Source organism: Myripristis murdjan, chromosome 9, assembly GCF_902150065.1.
Source record: "Myripristis murdjan chromosome 9, fMyrMur1.1, whole genome shotgun sequence".
NCBI lineage: Eukaryota > Metazoa > Chordata > Actinopteri > Holocentriformes > Holocentridae > Myripristis > Myripristis murdjan.
The window spans coordinates 9,819,175-9,837,226 of NC_043988.1; the positions used below are offsets into that span (position 1 = coordinate 9,819,175).

The 18,052-nt window shown below is 45.7% G+C and overlaps 1 protein-coding gene across 2 annotated transcripts in view; it reads right to left on the reverse strand.

Annotated features, from left to right (window-relative positions):
* The window catches only part of dtx1 (deltex 1, E3 ubiquitin ligase), an 88,197-nt gene that overhangs the window by 14,017 nt on the left and 56,128 nt on the right, over positions 1 to 18,052 (reverse strand). For both annotated transcript variants that reach the window (XM_030060728.1, XM_030060727.1), the window contains exon 3: positions 3,295 to 4,042. In XM_030060728.1, the coding sequence (XP_029916588.1) occupies positions 3,295 to 4,042 (748 nt within the window). The remainder of the gene's footprint in view (positions 1 to 3,294; positions 4,043 to 18,052) is intronic.

An 18,052-nucleotide genomic window follows, 5' to 3' on the forward strand; every position in this document is an offset into this window, starting at 1 on the left:
TTTTTTTTTTTTTAGAGCAAATCCAAATAAGTCCAGATAGACCACGGTCACACAGACAGCACAGTTTTGATTCTGACTTGCCCATACTACTAAAATTCTTTTTCTGCCCTAAAACCATGCAATTAAGTGAGTAATTCAGCCCCTCATATCCAACCAAAGCACATTAAGGCATAAAGGTCATGCTCCTCCTCCTCCTCCCCACCGTCCCTCTTCTATCTCCTGCTCAGTATCGTTCCTCTATCCCTGAGGGAGTCTCTCTCCTGCCTGGAGGTTGTAATCAGATTGAGAGCGATGTGATTCCCCAAATAGAGAAACCACATTAGGCCTAGTTAGAAAAATGCTGACGGAGGACTAATATCTCCATCTGTTTATCATGCACCATAAAGACAGTGAGGGGGGGGTGGGAGAGCGAGAGAACTCCAGAAGTGCTTAATTGCATATTGATGAGGGTAGCGGAAGGTAGAGGCACACCTCACCCCGGGGATGTGCCAAGGGGGGGTTGGAGCAGGGGTAACACACTTGTGGATGCACCTGAAATGCCCCTAAAATAAGCAATAATGACACCAAGCAGTTACAAATTGCATCAGTTTGGTCCAGATGAGCCCTCATGATTTATTCATTAATTCTCTATTAACTCTATCTAACAGAGATCTCCAGAGCAGAGCAGTGGAGCAGCCCGCACAGGGATAATGATCTCTGCTCTCAACACACAGCCCTCCAGTCAAAACTCAGGCTAGCGCTCTTAACACAAGGAGACTGGAGCATGTAAACACAGCCAAGAACAGAGCGCGCGTGCAAACGCACACCATTACCTAGCTCATTATTGCCATCTGAAGAAGAAAGGACTTCTTCTTCACTTACCCCTCGTCTTCCTCCTTTGTCGCCATGGGTTTTTTTTGTTTGTTTTTTTTTTGGAGGGCTGTGGACTTAAAGTAAAGATATAACTCTTTGTCTAAAAAATGAAGCAGAAGTCTTGTTTAATGCGGAAATGCATAGAGGAAGCGTACCAGAGGAAGTGGTTGGTTGGCAATGAAAGCAAAAAAAGCAAAAAAAAAAAAAAAAAAAAAAAATCCCCCCCAAAGGAGATCTTGCCTTAAAATAGGCCTACCCTCTCTGATCATTCAACCCCCAACATTCAATCTGTGTCTGCCTTTAATGCTTTACAGTAAAACAAAATGTGGTGCAAAAAGATACAGGAAGCCTTGTCCTGATCTTGACATGTGCAACAGTCTGGTGAGCCGTGTGAGCAGCGAGGCTTCAAGCAGCACACCTGTAGCAGTGAGCATCTGCTGTAGCCATATATGACCTCATTTCACAACCCACGGCCCTCTGTTTTATGGCGGGTAAAATGTAAAGGCAGGCGGTGATATAGCAGGCTGTGTCGCCCTGATAATAAGATAAACTAATATGTTGACATAAACCAGCAGATGGTGCCACTTCTAATATTTGTCCATGCAACTCTGAGCCTGAGCAGAGGCTCGAGGCTGATCCCCCTCCCTAACCAGCCCACAACCAGTGGTTTGTCAAGACGGCAAAAATATCAATATTTGAACTTTAGCCCTCAACATCAGTGATGCATGGGTAATAAAGCACATACTGTTGCATGCGAGCTTATGCAAAGATGAAATTAGTCATTTGAAAGACTTTTTTTTTTTACATCAATAGAGTAGAAATAGGCCCATACCAGATGCAGCATGGGTGGACGTGTATGTAAAGTGGCGCTGAAAACTCAATGTAAACAAGCTGTGATGTGCCAAATACCTTGTTTGTACCTAACACAAGCAATATTAGGGTGTGGGCGTGTGAAAAAACAGATCTGATGTTTTACTTTCTGTGTGGGTTCCTGTGTTATCTGTCTGCAGTGCGCTCGTGGGAATGTGCGAGGGAGTTCAAGTTACCACGTGTGTGTGTGTTGTTCGTTCTCGTGTCCCGCTGTGTGTGTGTGTTAACCACACTCATCCTGTGCGTCGAGCCACTCGCCTGGGAACTGGTTTACTCCACCGCTTCACCCCATTCTCTCTCTCTCTCTCTTTCTCTCTTAATCTTTCTTTCACTCGGCCTGTTTTCTGCGAGCACCTTGCCCACCAACTCTCATGCTGCCACTGAATGCTTAAATACAGCACAACATCTAACAATCATTCATTACCTACTCTCTGTGTGTGTGTCTCTCTCTCTCTCCCACACACACACACACACACACCACAATTTCCCACTTGCCCCCTGAATAAAACAAGGTCATGCCCTGCGATGATGAAGAGCAAAAGCACGGAACATTTCCTTACAGTGAAACAGAATTAGGCCAGACGAAGTGAAAAGCGCATGTGCCCGGGTGAAGGACAGTATTATTCAAACATACAGTAAGTGTGTCTCTCCCCATGAGCAGCAGGAGCGAAATGGAATCAAATTAGATCAGCAGAGGGTTTATTTTAGTAAAGAAAGCAGGATAGGGACTGAGGTATCGGTTACAGCACGAGACACACTCCTTTTCCTCGGTTCCCTTCACTGAATCGCTCTCAGGTCAGAGCGCTCTGCTGAAGCTCCCATTTTTCCTTGATCCATTATTCATTCTTCCCCAGTGGAGCTCTGCCTCCACGGCAAATAGGTTTCCACAGCTACACCACGGAGCGCCTTTCCACGTACCACTGCTCCAAACGTGGACACACACTAACAAAAACGCACGGACAAAGACGCCGCCTCTAGATATTCACACAACAAAACACATTTTTCACATCACATGATGAGACAACTGCAGCGCAGTCTGGTGGTAAACGAATTAGCTGAAAGCACCAGAGTGAACCGGAAGAGCTGCAGTATTTCACGCGTATTGGGGCCAGCGTAAGCTCATTATCGAGGAATGCCATGGCAGACACACACACGGGAGACGAGGATTCTTCCTCGCTAAAGTCAGGTGAAGAGGAATCATCTGGAAAGGGTGAGCGGCAGCCATCCCAGGGCTCTCTCTGCAGGTTCATTGATCCACGTGTTAACAAGAAGTAGCCGTAAATCAGCGCGGGGCAGATTGAGAGAGAGAGAGAAAGACAGCTATAGAGGGAGGGAGGTGGAGTACAATACACCAGACACATGCAGGCTAAAGCTTTGTGAAGCAGGCAGACAAGCAGGGAGGGAGATTGTCTCTATTCTTTTTATATCCTCCCATTGCTGTTCAGTGTTGCCTGAGCTGCACTGAATCCGAGAATTATGCCGGCACTATAAGTAAATAAGCGGTGGGCAATTGCAAACTCCAGAAAAAAAAAATCGAAATTAGAAAATGATTGTGCTTGCAGACATCATTACCCTGGAGGGATGGTTCCTCTGGCAGTGCCCATGGAAATGCGCTGAGTGCCTGGACGGTTCAGGTTGTTCTGTCCGTTGATGGTGAGAGCATGGTGGCCATGGGCGGATGAAAGGGACGGCATCACGGGGGAACAGGGGAAGTTGGCACCAGACAGCGGCGACTGCACCTGTTCAGCTTTGGCTTGTCCGCCTCCAACACTTATGTTATTGTTGTTGGTGCCGGCGGAGGTGGAAGACGGGGACCACAGGGAGGTTCCGGCAAAGGTGTTGCTTTGCCGCACCACCGTCAGCGTCCCCGCAGCCCCCGGGTTGCCCGCCGTCCCTCCGTACAGCTTACGGCGCTGGGAGGCCAGGATGGCGTTGGAAGCCGCCCTCGTACTGTTGACCAGGATGCACTGCTGGCAGGAGCAGGGCTGTCCGGAGCTGGCGCCCACAGGCCACGACTGCGACTTGGGGATGGAGCCCATGATGAGGGGGTAGGCCAGGTCCATGCGTCGGCGGAGGCGTCGCTTGCGCTGGCTCTGCCTGTTGGTCTGGGCCATGCTGTTGAAGTCGATGAGGTAGCAGAAGCCCAGAGAGGTCAGGTCCAGCCAGGGGTGCTGCTTCTCGTAGGCGTTCTGGATGGTCACGCAGATCTCCATGTCGTAGGGCGTCCAGGAGCCGTTGTCGTTCTCCCACTCCCACACCACGCCCTTCCCTGGGGCGGACGACGGCTCGTAGAAGTTCCTCTGCACCGGCCGCATGGTGCCTACAGAGAGAGGACAGCACAGGGAGGGAGGGAGACGAGGTCAGAGAAGCATTAAACACAGATAAATCTCAGCATGTAGAATTCAACAATATGCATTTTTTATTCATACTTCCTGTAACATATAGTGTAGAAACATATACCTGGAAACAAGTACCTTTTTCAAAAGTTTCACGAGTTGATGATGTTTTATCTACTGGGGGTGCTTATTTTGGCAGCTCTTCATTGTTAATTCTATCTGATGGCGTTCTGTGTTTGTCACCGTGTTGTTTGTGTATTTGTAGTTATCATGTGTTTTTTTTTTTTTTTTTTTTTTTTTCTATTTCTGATTGTTTCTTTCTGTAAAACCACTTCTGACATTGATGACCTTTTGGCCACAGGTCTAATATAAAAGAGAATTTTGTCTCACTGAGACTTTTCCTGTCTAAATAAAGGTTAGATAAAAAAAAAATATATAGATAGCTAGATAGATAGATTTACTTTATTGATCCCAAACTGGGAAATTACTAAATAATTATTTAATTATTATTAAATAAATATCAATAATTTAGGCAAAATGACAGTCTCGAACTGCTTTTTAGAAGTTGAAAATTGACATTTATTATTCCACATTAAAAACATCAAAACAGTTAAAAGTCATAGAAAACTGAGGGCACAGAGAAACAGAGAAAAAGAAACAAAGACATCTGAGAGGTATTTAGGCCCATGCATTCAGGACATGTTCTGAGATTAGGTGTATCTGCTTATGCATTCAAGACAGGTTTCATATTACAGTGCATAAGTGTGACTCAGACTCCGCACATGAACTGCCTTTGGACTCCGAGGCCATAGTTCACGACTCAACTTCCAAAATGAGGTGGGGGGAAAAGACGCTCATGCCTCTTGTGGTTTCATACCGTACGCTGCATTACGAAGTGTGTTCAACTTCCTCCCACCTGCTCACAGCTGCAGCATGCAAAGATGCTGAAGCAAAGGCCCCAAGTTATCAGAGGCTACTGAACACACTGTATTCTTTCCTCTGTCTACCGAATTCACACCTGTGGCTATCAATACGTATTGAAGCACATCCAATTAATAAATCACATCGCTGTCAGTGGGTTTTGTTGTAATTTTTGTTCAGTTTTTACCTTTTTAAAGATATATCAGCACCGAGCCCAGCTTGAAAATGAACTTAGATGTGGATAGGTGACTTGGGCTCAGGCAAAGGTGATGTGGACGTGGACTCAGACTCAAAAATTGTGACTCAGACTTGGCCTCAATTCGAACAATGAGGACTCGTGCATCAACTCTGACTCGAGGTCTAGTGACTCAGCTACACACTAAAAAAAAAAAAAAAAAAAAAAAAAAAAAAAAAAAAATCCTCCTGTGAGCCTGAAGTTGTTTTTTTCAGTGACGAGAGGGATGTTTTGGGGTGTTTACTGTTTGCTGTGGGTGCAAACTGGGTTTCAGCTGTCACTGTGAAGCTGGCGGCCACAGATGCTGCTGCCTCAGCCTCAGGTTGGTTGCTGCTTCATGGCAGCAAGCTCCGTTGGATGACTGACAGGTGCTGCTCATCTTGGCCAACTGAAGGGGAAGACGGCAAAACTAACAATACTCTTCCTGTCTTTTTTTATCCTAATGGTTTTTACAGGGTTTCATAAGTTGTAAAATCTTCTCAGTCCACAAGAGACGAGCCATCCTCGGAGTTTGTTGAAATGCATAAAAGCCTTTCCGGCGGGGGAAGACATGCTAGTAAAACCCTCATCTCGAGAAGCTCTTCCTGCGTATATCAAGCTTTATGGCTATCGGGTGCTACATGCATGTGGAGCTACAGCGCGTTCCTTTGCTCTCAATGTGCACTCCACCAGTGTGCATGGAGGCAGGAAGGAGGGGGAGGTGGAGCCACTCGCCGCGTACCTCTGTCCCTCTACTGATGGCCACTCAGCTCCCACCTCCATTATAACACAATTACTGTAGTCACATGGGAAATCAGGACACCTTAGCCCATCCATCTCCCCGCTGTACGTCAGCAAGGGTATCCAGGCACTCCGGCGAGGACCGCCCCGCCTCCTTCCCCCACTTAATTTAACGGGTAAATGCACACTCCCCTGCCAGGGAGGACCGGGGTGATAATGGAGGGATGGGAGTGTGTGTACAGGATGAATGGGTGTGGAAATGAGTTGGGCTTTGGTGGGCAGTGGTAGCCCCCTCATCCAACAGCCCGGCGCTGGCTCCAGAGAATAAAATGCATCAGCAGAATCGGCAGGCCTGACCTTGAGTCTCTGCTGCAGACTGTGCTAAAGGACTCGGCTTGATGGCTAATTTCATTTGGAGCCGCCGCCGCTGCAGCTGCTGAGAACCTCTGCTCAGACACACACACACACACACACACACACACACATACACACACACATTCACAGACACTCACCCAGACACACATACATGACTGCTCAGAGAGCCAGCTGCCTGCATTGCTCCCTTCGCCAGTCACTCATCCATACACAGCTTGCTCTGCTCAGCCGGTTTCACCCACAGAACCTGCTCACAGGCTTCTTCTCTCTCGTCTGCTGACCAAAATCACTTGCTCCGAGATCAGCTCCAGACTGTCGGTACTTCAGGCCCACGTCGCCGTTTGTTGAAGCTGTGTGAAGGCTACCCGTGAGTTTCAACTCCATATCTATCAACCGCTTTTGTCTTTACACTCCCTCGTTTGCTGCTTCGTGTTCAGAGCGATTAAGCGACATCCGCCTCGTCTGTTCAAAGTTTGATGAGTTCAGTCGAGGGATTCTCCATTCCAACTCACGACAAAAAGTGAAGCGGTCTTACATAATGCTCACCACCACTATCTGAGATGAAATGACACCTCAACAGATCTCTACGCTTTATATATATCAGCGGTTGAATTTAATCAAGTTAATGATTTCCCCCTCCCCCCCTCAGAATACCTACAATTTAGAACAGAACTCTTCATTTCATTTCCTGACAATCACTTGTCCATTGATTTCCTCCACACTTCTTGTGGTGATGGAAGACGCGGTGATGGCGAGCCACACATTTTAAGCCTCTCTCACTGGGTCTCCTGCGGGATGCATTAGGTTTAACACTCTCTCGCTGCGAGGCCGCATGGATCTGGGCTCGATCAATAGCGGCGCAGCTCCACACAGCCGCGCTCGGCGGTGAGTTTAACACGGGCTTTATAAATATTTGAGCATGCGGAGATGTTTTATTCCCAGGCATCAGTTTAAACCTCTCAACTTTGGTGAGCAAAAGATAAACAGAATCTCTCCTTAAAAGCCTATTAGTCCTGTTAATTGTTCATGAGCGTTCGGATGGAGCCCGATGCATGAAATGTGCTAGGCTGAAAGATTTTCTATAAACAGTTCAGTGGGCTCCAAGGGATGGACGCTTGGCAGTCAGATTTCTTCAGTGTAATTAATGTTAAGCGAGGGCCAAGCACTCCACATCAGCTAAACCTGGAAAGGTAAAAATGTGGTGAAAAAAAATGTAACTGCATATTTGAGCACTCTCCTCTCTCGATCCTTGCTGGATTTTCACACGCAAACACTGGGGAATGGGGACAGAGCTCGTCATAAATCCTGTCAAGTATTTACATTCCTATGGAGGGATTGTATGGGGGGTTAATGAGCTGGGACCTCAGGGATGCAGCAGAGGTCACAACAACACAGGAATCACGTGGTCCTTAGCGGGAAGTCTTGTCCCCATACAGCCTGAGACCCTCCTCACCGCCTCCACCGCTGCCGTAATTCACTGCTGTATGTGTGACCGCGTCTGCCAAAAGCTGTGGATGTTCTCCTTGTGACCCCTCGCGCTCTTCCTGACGGGAAACGGCGCGAGAGAGTGGTCACTTCCTGTCTGACCCTGTGTACATTTGGAAGCCATCTTTCCTGCCTGCCCGTCCCGCGACGTCCTCCAGCTGTCCTTGCCCAAAACCCTCGGGTGAGCCGTGCCTGCGTGATGCATCGCCACGCCAGGCCTCGCAGCGGGACTCTAACCCCGATGTCACGCAGGGCCAGGCGGGTACAGGGTGAGCTTGGCTGCCCTCTCGCATCTAGCTGGGGGGGGGGCTGAACACTTCCTGCAGTCTGTTCTCTGTGTGAGGCCACGCCAGTCTCTACCCTTAATAGCTTTGTTTTCCCGTGAAACTGAAGGAAAAAGTCTGTCTGAATCACTCTTTTATCACTCTAAAAGTGGAGGACATGCAGCATTAAATTGCAGCCTCCTTGACTCAGAGAGGCCTGCCGCAGAGAGAACAAGCAGATCGGCATCAAGCTGCCGCGATGTAGTTCATTTGCCGCTTGGTGGATGCTTTTATCGAAAATATTCCGACAGAGTGCTGAGTGCGTATATTTTGGGGGTGTGTGTGTGCATCTCCACCCGTAGCAAATGTTAACACCACGTCCCGTCCGTTTGGCTAAACACAACTCTCTTCATGATCTGATTATCATATTTATTGTCATGTTTGGGCTTAGGCTTACTGTTCTCAAGCCTCCACTGCTACAAAATCCATCGTAAAGAGTCATTTCATCCGATATTCAGTTAAAATCTTTTTATTGTCTTTTTCTTGAAAGAGAATGGAATAAATCTGCCAGCAGGATGACATAATTCCACTTGTTTCCAATGTTAATCATCTTGCTTCCAGAATTTTCTTGAGTCAAGTCTCATTTTCTTGTCAATAAAGGGCTGATTAGCTTTATTCTGCCTTGTTTCAACATATTTTTTTTTTTTTAAAATTCCTGTAACAAGAGAAACTGCATTGGAAGCAAGTGGGATTATCTCATCCCACAGGCACATTTTTTTCTCTTGTTTGAAGAAAAACAAGATGTTAACACTGAATAGGAAACTAAAAGACTTGCTAAGATGGACATTTTTGCAGTGTGAAAACATGCATCATCTATGTGCATTTAAATAATAAATAAGCAAGGTTCACTCTGTACACATAGGGGTAGCCCTGGCCTGCACTTAAAAAAAAAAAAAAAAAAAAAAAACATGGGATAGTCTTTTTTTTATTTTCAAAGTTTCTATGGATTAAACACATGCTTGTCATGAATTTCATATTTCAAAGTGTATAGCAACCCTATGGCTTTGTAACCTCACAACACATTTAATTTTAGTGACTTTACGAGAAAAAAAAAAATCGACAAAAATCTGAAGGCCAATTTATACTTTCTATGTCTGCAAGTACACTTGAGGTAAATTTCGTCAGCACCCAAGTGGGTGGATGTCTGCAAACCACCGTCCACGTGCAGCCCAGGTTTTGTAATCGTGCAGATTACAAATACAGCGACTCCACATTCAAACACGACCTATTAACACATCCATGTGCACTTGACTCCATCCACTGTCCACGTCGACACAGAAACAATATCAGGGCCTTGAGACGCATGTGGACATCAGCGTCAGTTATCTGCCACTTCAGTTCAATTTGATTAAAATCCAACTTTTCAAGGGAATACTAAAGAAATGAATTGTGGCATGAACACTGAGGGACTGAATTCACGGTTCGAGCGACGTGAGACGTTCCCTAGCCACTGCTTGTCTGGGATAAAACCGCATCGCAGCAAACAGTGAGCAGTAAATCCTATCTAAATCTGTCCGGTGAAGTTATTGAAGTGTTTATGTCCCTTTCCACCGACACCTCTGCAGTCACCCAGGGGAGCGTTACACAAACAGGCTCATTGGGACGCTCTGGCCTGTCCGGCTGATGTGCCACTGCAGGCGATACCTGGCTGCCCCCTGCAAAATGCATGAGATTCAAGCTTTTGTTGTCACAGAAACACAGAAGATGAGTTTTGTTGTCATGGAAGCCGTCCCTAGGGGAGTGTGAGAGAGTGTGTGTGTGTGTTTGGGAGGGGAGGGTGCCCATATGTGAATGTTCCCACTACTCCTTTCCCTTAGCAGAGCGCCAGCAGAGTCCAGTCCTCCTCCACTCGCTCATCTCATCTGCTGCTGACGCCAGCTTTCCCCTTGCTCTGTACCGTCTCTCCTGGCCTCTCACCAACACTGTCTAACTGAGCCATTCTTCACATTTTCCACTCTGTCACTCACTGGACCCGGTCCTGCTCTCACACAACGCTCGACTCTTGCAGAGAAAGAGAGAGGGAGAGCGAGAGAGAGAGAGAGGAAATCTGTGCCATTGAATGTGGGCCCACATCACCTTGTAGTTAAAGCTCTTCCTCACGCGGCTGCTGTGGGAGGCAGGCAGACGAACAGCACCCGGATCAGGCTCTATAATGTATCCTGATAATTGACAAGCCTCTCCAATTTCCCGGGAGCCACGCTGAGCCTATTAAAACATAGTGCCGTGCTTGTCCTTTTAACTACAGAAGGAGAAAGGCCAGTAACAGGTCCAGCGTCAGACTGCTCAATGCTGCCTGAGAGGTATTTAAAGCCGCTTAATCTATGGTCTCTGCTGGCGAACAGGCAGACCTCTGTCAGCGAAAGGACACCGGGCATGCAGGAGGTAAAGAAAAACCCCTGCGCAAAGAGCGATGTCCCAGAAATGTAAGATGGATCTCATGTCATTTTGGATGAGGAAGACGATTAGTTTTGTAGATGCCCCAGCGCTCATACAGACCTTGACCCAGGGAGTTTGTCACTGCAGGCAACATGCCTCGTGCTGAATGCAGAGGTGGAAGTAACTAATTACTTCTAATCACCTCACTGTTATTGCGTAGCTTTTTGTGTACTTTATTGAGTGTTTTTTTTTTTTTTTTTTAAAGTTAGTACTTCCAGTTTTACTTCAGTTCATTTTTGCTTGAGTATTGCACTTCACTACATTTTACTTCAGAGGACAGTGGACAAATGATCAATGGCAGATTGTGGAACCTTTCACAATAAAAGCTCCGTCAGCAAAAACGAGAAGAGGAACCTTCTTCTGCTTTGCTGGTTCTACTTGTTGTCATTTCCAAATTTCCAGTAAAAGGTGCACCATGAAAAATCATGAGAATCATCACTATTTAGACTCAACTGGCAAGAATGTGGAGGAAGTGTGGAGAAAAAGGGGAATATCAGTTAGTTGGCCTGACGATGAGAACCATGTAGACTTAACCACCATAACAACCCTTGGCAACCCTTGGGAATTTTGCGCAATGCACCTTTAAAAGAATCAGGTTTCTCCTGCTTTTCTAACTACATGGAGAAGACCACGCCTGAGAAAGTCAATCAGTAACTCTGAGTGAGTGCATTTTAAATGATCTACTGTTTAGTTTTACTTCAGTAGATCTTTACAGCACTGCTTCCACTTCTACTGAAGAAAAACATCAGCAAAGTAACAGTATCTCGACTTTGAAGCACTCTTTCCACCACTGGCTGCATGTTCATAAGGTCTCTTTAGTTTTGTAAAAATGCCTTCTATTGACAGTGGCCTGTAAAATGAAAAAAATCCAGTCTATTGTTTTTATTCTTCTGGAAGTGCCCAAATTTAAAGGTCAAGTCAAGAACAGCTACAATGGAGTTTGATGGCAGAAAATTGTAATCCGAAGCATCAACTGGAAATATCAGGTTTCGGTATCAGTCCGTCACAATCAAACAGCAATCGCTTCTTTCTCGATTAAACCACTTTACATCAACATTCAACAACCATACGGGAAGAGATCCACCGTAAAAGAGGCAGAGATACCAATTTCTCCATGTAGTCGGCTCAGTACAACAGAACATAATGCAACCAAAGTTCGCATTTGTGGATCTGACATCCGTTGTGCGTGACATACAACACAATCTGCAACGGCTTTCTCAAACTCTGAACAAGCGTATTGTCCTCTCTACATTTCTCAGCAGGAAAAATTGACTGCATTATCGCTACTGCTTCTCCGGGCTCAACCTCCGGGGGGTGTCGAAAGGCACTCTGGGAAATTTAGGAAATCACTAACTGATGTCGAATGAGACGAGGGAGATTGAAGAAAAGGGTGCGCCAAAATAAAAAGTAAATTGCAACACTGACTCCTGGAATGCACTGAGCATCAGGGATTGATGATATCAGCAGTGTGAGGGAATCTGAGGGGGGAGTTTCTTTAAAAAGCTGAGATTACAAAAGACGATATAGCTGCACCTAAAATGTCGCTACATAGCAGTTTGTTATGATGTAAAATCTTTGTATTATATATATATATATATTTATATCCACTGACTCTCGGCCTGGTCCTGCTGGGGTGGGATAACGAGACACCCGGAATTAGCATGCCTTTTGAAAAAGATGATTTAGCACCCAAGTTTCTGCCTTTGCTGTCAGCGGAAGTTGCTTTTCATTCCGTTTCACAGTTCATCAACTTTTGCTCAAACAAAAGGCCTACTGGGTTGTAAGCAACAAAACATCAGTGCGGGCACAAAAGATTATTCACTGCATGAATTATGATCATATAGCCTTCATAATCTCTTACATATGAATAGTGAACGTGTGATGAATATTCTAATAAACGCTACAGTATGGGGCAATAAAGTAGCTGAAGTGCGTTTGATGTTTTCCATAAACCCCAGAACACAACTTGAAAGCAAATCTCACTTTCATCTCCCGAAAAAGGGCCTTCACAAACAATAAACCCAATCCGGCTATTAGACGTGATGAAGAGACAGAATACTGTAGAGGGGATGAAAATGCATCATAACCATAGACTCGGATAAAACATCGGAGTCAAAAAAGATCTGTTGAATGCGATAAGAAGTGAATGTTGCATTTCGATGCGTGCACCGCCGAGCCTTCAGATGTAAAAACTCCTGCTTGTTCAAAAGGCAACGTCATACCTGCACATCAAAGTTAGAGAGATCTTTTTTCTGAGCTGTAAGAGCATTATCTGCTCATTAACGAATACCCGCAGATCACAGACCATAATAATGAGGATGACAGTCTGGTATTAAGCTGGTTTAACAGCATTATATGTAACAATATCGCCACTCGCCCGCTCCGCTCCCACCAAATCACACATTAAAGCTTATTTCTATACCGAGATGACACTCGCGCTTTCCCAGAATGCAGTTCTTTATAATGAGGCACAGTACTGAATAGCAACTTGAATTCCCTAAAGCGCCCTCATCTCTTTGTAGCCGAACGTGATGGATGAACAAAAGCTGAGTAGGTGCCAGTGGTTGGGGGGCAGGGAGAGAGGGAGTAGATTGAGAGAGAGAGAGAGAGAGAGAGATAGACAGAGGGAAAAAAAGAAGATAAAGAGGGAAGACTAAGGGAGGAAGGGCAGGAAGTAGTTGGGAGAGAGGGAGAGGATGGAAGGAAGAGGGAAGGGAAGGAACGAGGGAGATAGGGGAGAAATGGAGAATAAAGGAAGCGAGGGAGAGGAGGAGGGGAAAGAGGAGAAGGAAGGTTGCAGGGAAAGGAAGGGAGGGGGGTGGAGAAAAAGGAGGGAGGAAGAAAAGGTAGAAAGGAAGGGAGGGAGCAGCGACTGGGGGACACAGGCATGTGATAAAGCAGAGGTTCGCTGCCAAAGAACAATAAAAGGAGGATGTCTCACTCCTGCCCGAGCTTTGAAAGTGAACACTGCAGTAAAGCAGCCCCCCACTAATTCAGCTTCACTGCCAAAAAGACAAAGTGGGGAGGAAAAGTGGCCGAAGTCCCGCTGCAAACATCCCCGGCCCCTTCGACGCTTGGGCCAGTTACCATCAACTTGTGCAGAGTTTGCAGTTAAAGTGGAAACGGTGGGGGGAAAAAAGACGGAGTCAGAAAAAAAAGAGGGAGAAAATGAAGTTAGTCTTCTCTACCTGCCAGCTCCTGTGCTGCAGTGATGCAACAGACCCTGAAACAACCTTCTGACTTTGTGGATGTCGTGACTCGTCCTCGGCTGAGGAGCCTCGGCTCTGCCAAGCGCGCTCTCTGACTCACAGCGTGCACGGTGTGCGTAGTATCGCAGCACGGGAGAATGTGCGTGCGAGTGTGTGTGTGTTTGTGTGTGTGTGTATTTCACCCACAATCACTTCCACTTCACACCACCACAGCCCCTCATCACGTCCAGCAGGAACCTTGTTAGCGTGTCAGTGCCGTGCCGTCACGCCACAAGGGCAGGAGTAGGAGGCACGGCTCCAGGCCTGGCTACCACACACACACACGCACACGCACACACACACACACACATACTGTAGGTATACATTTTCTCCACTCCACATGAGACTGTCCAGCACTGCCAAGGAACTGTGATGAGGTTCCATTTAAGCAGGTTTCTCATTAGCAGAAATGAGTCGCTTTAACTCACAGAATACAAAATATTGCTGATGTTAAACTCCCCACCTCTCTCTCTCTCTCTCTCTCTCTCACACACACACACACACACACACACACACACTTCACTACAGGCAAACTGTCAGAATTGAGAATCGGAGCACCTTATTCAGTTGTTACCGCTTCTGACATGATTTTTTATTTATGTTTCAACATTTTGTTCGAAGGTATGACATTTGCTAATTATTTGGGACTTTTGCCCGCACGTTTCCCATGCGCTAAAGAGGCTTGTTATTTTATTATAACGTGTCACAACTTTACCCATCCCTGACAGCTGCCAAGAAATTACTTCTTCTGCCTGGATGCTACGGAGCTCTCTTGTTTCGGCACCAGTCCAATTTCAAGACAGCACTGCCAACTAATGTAACATGTTGAAGAACAAAATGGGAAAATTGTTCTGATAGGTTACAGTACAAAAAAAAAAAAAAAAAAATCCAGACATGAGCGTGATTTGTGCTGCCTATATATATAAGGCTTGAAAAATGACATTATTTAGAGGGGATTTAAAGGGAATAATGGGTGCCAACTCAGCTGAAACACTCTTTACCACAGGAAAAATTGGTGAAGTGAGTGTAAATCACAGAAAGCAACGTTTTACATGAAATTTGTAAAATATGTATTCATGCTTTTCTGAAAATGTAACTGCAGTTTGCGTTATGATGATCACTGACTGAAGGTTACACTATACCTGCCTTTTTTTTTTTATCTACCACTGAATTACTGGTCTTGTAGCAGCGAAAAGACAGAAACGTGACTCCATCTGTCACTCATTAACTTCTGTAAGCCTATCTTATGTTTTGAAGCTTTGGTGGAAAAGGGCAGAGTATGTGTGGAATGTGTTACTCGTGCAGAGCTAGGGGTTTGTGGGCTATTTGCACTCTGAATTTGTCAGTTTTTATTTTTTATATCCAATTTCAGTTCGTTTTTAGCCTCTTTTCATTGTGCGGCTGTTTCAAAAAACTAGTGATAGCTCAGTTTTCATGCAGTTGCATTTCTAGTTGTAATGCTTTTGTTAGGTGTAGTATTTTTAGGGCCTGTTTTGTTCATGTTTGCAAAAGGTTTCAAAAGTTCTTTTTAAAATGTATTTACATGTATTAATTATTCTACCTGGGATCACATGTCACACATTTTTATTTTTGTTTAGTTTGTTGTGCAATTAGAAAAAAACAGTTTTAGTTCACTTTTCCCCCACAAATTCCGTTTTTCATACTTGTTTCACTTTACAACAAAGCAAGTTTGAGTTTTCTGCGATAACCTTGCTGGAGGTTGGATGGTCTGCAGGTCTGTCTGGCCGCCATCTGGAGCAGCCGAGCCGAGCGGAGCTGCATGGGACTCAGTCAGACTCCTCGCCTGTCACCCTGACAGCTGACCTTGCATCTGAGCGGACCCCAGTCCTCCTCCTTCCACTTAATACAGGAGAGAGTGACAAACGCGCGCAAACGGCCCACACCCCCTGACGTGGTGCACTGTTTATCTGTGACAAGACAATATTTCACGTCAGCTGTCACAGTGGGACGAGCGGCTGTGCAGCGGTTCAACCGTTCTGTTTGCTCAGCAGACGGCTGATTGAGAGGCGCGCCACGTCCGCGCAGACTTTGACAAATAGCTCGGCCTCCTTCACCATCAGATGGCCTGCGCTGCTGTACATGAAACACAAATTCCTCCTGGACATGACTGGACAAGCCCAAAGCAAATTTGTGGACCCTGGAGGCCTGTGTATACTGTGGATTCAATACGAAAACAAAACAGCAGTAGGAAGAGAATGTGCTAGGGGGTTTCCACATGTCACCGCCACATTCTCACTGTGTGGTTTACAACGTAGTCGAAAGATGTTTCTCATCCTTGACTGTAACTCTCCTCTGTGTGTACACAACCAAAGGTACCATAGGTGGAGTGGATCGAGAAGAATCGTCACAGTCATCTTAGGCTGTGTTGAGCCACACATTTAAAGCAACACAAACATCCAAAAACAAACATCCCTTTCTATCCACTGCAAATTCGTACCCTTTGGGGGCAGATGGTGTTTTTCAGCAGGAAATAGTTCCTAGGGACCGTCTTTTGCCCCCGAGGGCTGTGGATTATGTCATTGTATTTAGAAACGGCTGCTACTGTTGCTAAATTTTTCACATTTTGAGCTCCACAAACAAATACTTTTCTAGCCCCCTGCACTGGGGTGCTGGGAGGCAGGGTAGATCGGCACTAGGGGTAAGTGGGGGAAATATTTTTTTTTCCGTATTAAGGATGAGCTGTTGCTTTAGACTAGGGATGCACTTTCCTTGCCAATTTTTCTTAAGCCTGACTTGCCAATACTGATCCTGCCCGATTCCAATTGTGTTTACCCACGTTCCCCTCGGGGATCAATGAAGTATTTCTGATTGTGATTCTGATTAGTTTACAGAACACACACAAAATTTACCTAGAAGGTAAGCATGCTCGCCGGGGGTGATGGTGGTCTGCAAGTGGCGTATGAAATTTGTCATTCCAAAGGTTTTTGTCGTATTTCCTCCTCAGGCAAATTTTTCCTTGTCTGTTTTACAAAACAGCGAACTTTGAGTCTTCCTCACAGTGATGACACAGCAGACGTGCAGCCCGGTGTGAAACTTGGCCCCGTGCTGCCAGGTTTGGTGGTTTTCCTCCAGTCAAGCAACACTGTTTAAAACTGTTTCCCAAACCTCTTTTAAACCATTAAGACACTTATCAATATTGTTCAAATTCAAATGGTTTCCAACCCACACATTTTCAACCGCTGAGCTAAAACCACTGTCCTTATGTGGCAAAACTGGTGCCTGACATCGGCTAATACCATCGGCTTTATAGTCAGACAGACCTGCAAGTGAAAACGGCCGATTTCGATCTTGGGCTGATCGATCAGTGCACGTGTTATTGTTGCATGTAGACATCTTCACTATTTTTTCACTATTCAAACTCAGACCTCAGATTCATTATGGGCATATTTTGATGTCAAAAAACATGGTGACGAGCAATATTTACTGTTACCGTCATCATAGGGATAATCTATATACATATACAAACAGTTGACGTCTACCAAATGTCATAACACTAAGGTGCAAAGCTTTCTAAAAGGGAAACAGCGGAGAGAAAAACACACTCCTCACAAGTAACGGGAGCCTGACTGGTAGAAAATAGCATGCAGTGAATGCTGAAACAGGCTTTTATAAGCTGCTCCGTGGCTGTCAGACGCACTCAGTTCTTATCTGAGGAAACGTCTGGCTACATAAAAGCAAAGTGTCAGGGTGTCAGTCTCCTCTGGTCAGCTTGGATCAACAGTAAAATGGACATGGCGTGAAGGAGGTCAGAAGGCACGGGCCCGTCCAGCAGGTAGGAGAACGTTTCATCTGCACACTCACCGAACACAGCTTCACCTTCAGCAGTGGAGAAACTTACTTACCCAGGGAGTTTTTATTATTAGGCCCAGAGCTTCTCCCTGCTGAATCACAAATGTAATCACATTTCCTCTGCGTTCATACTATAATATTAATAGAGAGACGTTCACTTATTCTGAATTAATTTCCCCCTTTCCGCTCAGTTATTCTTGCTGACATATTTGTATCATAAACACTTTTTATAAATTAGACTGGAAAAAAACTTGCTTTGAGCCTGTTCAGATAATGAACTGGCTAAACCTCGTCTTCTTGCAGTCTGCTAGAGAAACAGAGCACTCTCAGCCGGCTCTCTGGGGAACCAACTCGTGCTTGTTGAGGCTAAATGTCAGTGGCGGGAGTAGAATCAGGGTCATGTCCTCATTGGGAAGTTACTGTTGAAACGCTCGAAGCCTC